Source organism: Lactuca serriola, chromosome 5 (assembly GCF_051521515.1).
Source record: "Lactuca serriola cultivar US96UC23 chromosome 5, Lser_US96UC23_V15, whole genome shotgun sequence".
Classification (NCBI taxonomy): domain Eukaryota; kingdom Viridiplantae; phylum Streptophyta; class Magnoliopsida; order Asterales; family Asteraceae; genus Lactuca; species Lactuca serriola.
In genome coordinates, this window is record NC_136412.1 from 164,817,780 (window position 1) to 164,822,613 (window position 4,834).

A 4,834-nucleotide genomic window follows, 5' to 3' on the forward strand; every position below is an offset into this window, starting at 1 on the left:
TGAACGAATATCATCTTCTTAGTCATCACCGAAACGAAGGTAATGACATGCTTGAACAAAAACGGAATCGATTACTAGTTTCTTGGTAACCTTGTGACTTTCCATGATCCAAGTGTGAGTCCTGTGCTTCCAGTAGTATAGGCCTCTACTACTATTCACACCTACTCATACTCATCCCAAGTATTCTCTCGTAGTTCCCAAGTTACTATTCATAAGTTTTCACAAAGAAACCTTTCACGCCTGAGTGTGTTCTTTAACAACCATTCCATGCCGAGAATATTATAAAAGCTGGGCAAGAAGATGGTAACAAGGTTAACAAGAAAACTATAACCTTCAGTTTCCGTGACAAAATCTCTATGGACTTTACCAGCAAGTAATGATACACTTCCTATGGTATCTACGTGAAATGGTTGCACGATTGCATAGCAAGAAATTTGAAAAGAATGCGCAAATTCATGAGACACAAAAGAATTTGAGGCACCCATAATCAAATAAGATGTGAGTAGGTCTAGAGTTGAAAAGAAATGTACCCGTCATAATATTCGGGTGCTCACGTGCCTCCTCTGTGGTAATCAGGAATGCACGGCCCTTAGCTTTTGGCACCTCCTCCTTTGGAGTATTCTTTGGTTGTTGAACGGAAGCGAGACTCCCCGCCATTTGACTTGTAAGAGTGGGGCAAAAATGCTTCTTGTGTCCAGTAATACCACATACATAGCAAGTAACATCCTTCCTTGGGCATGCTGGCCTTATGTGACCCGTTACTCCACATCCATAATAGACAACGGATTCCTTGTCTATTTTGCATTGGCCCGGATGATTCCTTCCACAAATGTGACATGATGACGATTGAATAGAAAAAGATTGTGATCTATCGCAACCACAAACGGCGCTCTGAGATTGCTCTCTTGTATAAGAATCAGATTGAACAGATCAAGTCGGTGGAATAGAGGAAACAGGGAAAGTTTGATCGATACGTGGATGCTTTGGAATAGAAAAAGTGGCACTATGTATCTCTAAGTCGTGCTCACACTTTCGAGCATACTCAATAGCTTTGTCAAAGGACAGAACATCCCGATTAGCTACGAAATCACGGATCTCATACCGCAGTCCATCCAAGAATAACTGAATTTTATCGTCTTCAGTTGGGATATACTTTGCGGCAAACCATGCTCTTTGATTGAATTGAGTTTCATACTCATTGACGGTCATTCCTTCTTTCTTAAGCTCATGAAACTCTTTCTCCAATCTACTCCTCATATCTAGAGGACAATACTTCTCTAGCAAACGAGTTTTGAACATCTCCCAGGATAAATTCTCCTGGTCATACTCGTTGAGAGCTTCATATGTGGCTTCCACCAGACCAAGGCTTCTCCGACGAGCATAGCAGAAGCATAATTAGCCTTGTCTTCATTATCCACATGAGAAATACGAAACACTTTCTCTGTGTTCTGGATCCAGGTAAGAGCAACAATGGGATTAAGAACACCTGAAAGTATACCGAATAAGGGACGCTTCACCTCCCCTTTTGAAGATTCTCCAGTGGCTTTCTCTTTTCCTTTATCACCATTCTTTTTATGTTCTTCGAAAGTATACCGAATAATACCAGTAAGTTTACCCAATAGTCGCTCCTCATGAGGAGATACTGGAGTATTTACTTCACCAGGTTGAGGACCTCCACCAACCTCAGGGGTATGGCTACCTTCCTGTTCAGCCATTCTTCTGAAAATTTGGAGTAATATAGTATTTTAGAATATTAGGATTTATTATTACCTAATACTTTACTTAAGTCTTTCCTATGGTTTGTATCCATATACTCCTAATGAATCCGTTCATATATTGAACTTCTGCCGGTTTACGTCTAAACACCAATCCGTGGAATTTTGTTCACTTAAACCACTGCTCTGATACCATGATTGAAAGACCCTAACTTTCATATTTCTTAAAGACCCAAACTTTCATACTTGACAATTGTTACTCCAAAACATGTTACATGTATATTCATAAAAAACAATATTTTACATTGATAAAGTGATTACAAACGACTGGATACAAACCGACTATTACAAAGTGTTATATATTACATATATTCCCTGGATTCTGTAGTTTTATACATATGGGAGTACAAAATACAATAGTTTCAAACTATTCAAAAAAAACTTCTACTAGTATATAACTATACTGGATGCTTATCTCCTGCAATTTGTTAAACATTGAGAGGGTAAGCGGTGACGCTTAGTAAGTTCAATAATAGATACAATATAACGTTATGCCACATATATACTTCAATATGGCAGAGGCAAAGAGGAACAAGGAACAACAAGGACATATGTGAATCATGTGACCAACTTTCCATATCAATCATTGATTTGATTCAAAGATATACAATCAATGAGACATAACAATTTCCATACTTGATATACATCAATAAAGCTTTGGCCCAAATGGCATAGAAGACATACAACTTCGGATTAACATTTTGGTCGATTTCAGAGGCTACATACTAGTACCAACATGAATCTAAGTCCTTTAACTGATCACATGGTAAAAGGTATCTCTTTTCTATTAAAAATAGCGAATAAAAATAATACGGGAAAATAACCCGGAATAATAACGTTGAAAAGCACATAGCACATATAACACATAACATACAATTGTTACTATATATCCAACTCACCTTGAAATAACCGGGGGTTAGAAATTTAATTTGAGCAGTACTTCGACTCTAAATATAACTTTCTGTGACAAAACCGAGGTTTTAGCTAAAAACTGGGGTTTACTCGGGCAGAGTTTCGACTAGAAAATATTATTTTCTCGGGAACTTCAGGGTGTCAGGAATTGCTTTGGGTGACGGAAATGATATTGGGGCTTCGGGAAGTTAAAAGTAGGCTAAAAGGATGAAAGAGGGTGAAAGGATATAGAATTTGTAACATAAATCCAGAGATCCTCGATTTCTATTTATAGGGGACCGAGGCTCACATTACGCTGGGCGTAAGTCCTCTGTATGTTGGGCGTAAGTCCTCGGTACGTTGGGCGTACTACGAGGCGGCCACCTACGCGGGGCGTACTAGTGAGGAGTCATCAGATTGGAACCCGGGCTTCGTACGTGTCAAGAATTCATGATAAGTGTTTGTCGGGTCTAGTACGTTGGGCGTAGCTATTGTACGCGGGGCGTACCCCCTATGGATAAGGCTTTGAATTTTCATTTATTTTTATTCAAAAACTTGTAAAATTCATATCTTTTGCATACGAACTCCGTTTTTTATGTTCTATATATCCATGGTTAGGTGAAATTATGCTCTACAACTTTCATTTCGACTCCGTCGGCTAATTTTGATTTTATTTTTATTATTATATTTTTAACAGGTCGGGACAGGATAAGACCGTGAAAAATTCATAACTTCTTCATTCGACGTCCGTTTTCGTCTGTCTTTTTACAGTTGTACTACTATTAACGAGACCTTCAATTCTTGTTTAGGTTGTGTCGGCTAAATATCACTCGATCTTTATATCGAGATTTTAGCTGTCTACCGTTATACCGAAACTTAGAAAAATCATAACTTCCTCATACGAAGTCAGATTTTGGCGTTCTTTTTATGAAAATTCTCATTTTAACGAATACTACGACTTTCATTTAGATCACTAAGGCTAAAAAGTAGTTTATCAAAAACTCACTTTTTACGTCATTCGGCGTCGTGCCAGCTTTATCGTGGATCTTCGATTGGTCATAACTTCTTTTGTTATAACTCGGATTTTGATGAGGTTTTCGCCTAAATGTTTCTAACGAGATTCTTTACAACTTTCAATATTTTCCTTTTCTTTGGAATCTCATAAGACTTCTAATATTTTTCAAGTGATTCTAAACATAGTTTTACTTCAATCTTTGTAAAAACTATCTTGTTATAACTCAACTTTCAAAATTATATAATATTTCATAATATTATTCACTTTAATTTACAAAACACGATTTCAAAACGTGTATGTTACACCTGGAGTACCTCCGGAGAGGCAAGATGAGTTTAGGATCGACCTAGTGCTAGGTGCGGCCCCCTATCGCCAAGGCATCGTACCGATTGGCACCACCAGAGATGCAGCAGCTGTCATCACAGCTGCAGGAGCTACTGGGAAAGCAGTTCATTCGTCCGAGCAGTTCTCCATGGGGAGCACCAATCGTCTTCGTCAGGAAGAAGGACGGCTCGCACCAGTTGTGCATTGATTATAGGGAGTTGAACAAGTTGATGATAAAGAACCGTTACCCACTTCCGAGGATAGATGATCTCTTTGATCAGCTGCAGCCTTGCAGGGGGCATCTTGGTTCTCCAAGATAGATTTGAGGTCGGGGTATCATTAGGTCCGGGTGAGAGAGGAAGACATGGAGAAGACCGCGTTCCGGACTCGTTAAGGTCATTACGAGTTCGTAGTGATGCCGTTTGGACTCACCAACGCGCCAGCAGTATTTATGGACCTGGTGAATCAGGTCTGCAGACCGATGCTGGATCGCTCGGTCATCGTATTTATAGATGATATCTTGGAGTATTCCAAGACTCGAGAGCAGCACGAGGAGCATCTCTGGTATTTTTTGGGAGTTCTAAGAGGAGAGCGGCTATATGCCAAGTTCTCGAAATGCGAGTTTTGGTTACGGGAAGTCCAGTTCCTCGGGCACCTCGTTAACCAGGATGGAATTTTGGTCGACTGGGCCAAAATCAAGGCAATTATGCATTGCGAGGTTCTGAAATCTCCCTCAGACAATAAGATTTTTTTGGGATTGGCAGGGTATTACCGAAGGTTCATACAGGATATCTCCAAGATTGAGTACCCCTCACTCTTCTGAAGAGGA

The 4,834-nt window shown here is 39.6% G+C and overlaps 1 protein-coding gene across 1 annotated transcript; it reads right to left on the minus strand.

Annotated features, from left to right (window-relative positions):
- Positions 1–930: 930 nt before the first annotated feature.
- Positions 931–1,715, minus strand: LOC145049925 (uncharacterized). The gene is made up of 3 exons (XM_078998258.1): positions 1,604–1,715; positions 1,328–1,486; positions 931–1,277 (listed from the first exon to the last, which is right to left on the minus strand). The coding sequence occupies exons 1-3, from the start codon at positions 1,713–1,715 to the stop codon at positions 931–933; spliced, it is 618 nt and encodes a 205-aa protein (XP_078854384.1).
- Positions 1,716–4,834: the final 3,119 nt, after the last annotated feature.

Bases quoted from the DNA above. Each gene is read 5' to 3' on its own strand.
- LOC145049925 (XM_078998258.1), bottom strand. From the start codon at position 1,715: ATGGCTGAACAGGAAGGTAGCCATACCCCTGAGGTTGGTGGAGGTCCT. The intron at 1,487-1,603 runs GTATTATTCGGT...GTATACTTTCAG, and splicing joins ACTATTGGGTAAACTTACTG to GTGTTCTTAATCCCATTGTT. The intron at 1,278-1,327 runs GTATGACCAGGA...CTCGTTTGCTAG, and splicing joins ACATATGAAGCTCTCAACGA to AGAAGTATTGTCCTCTAGAT.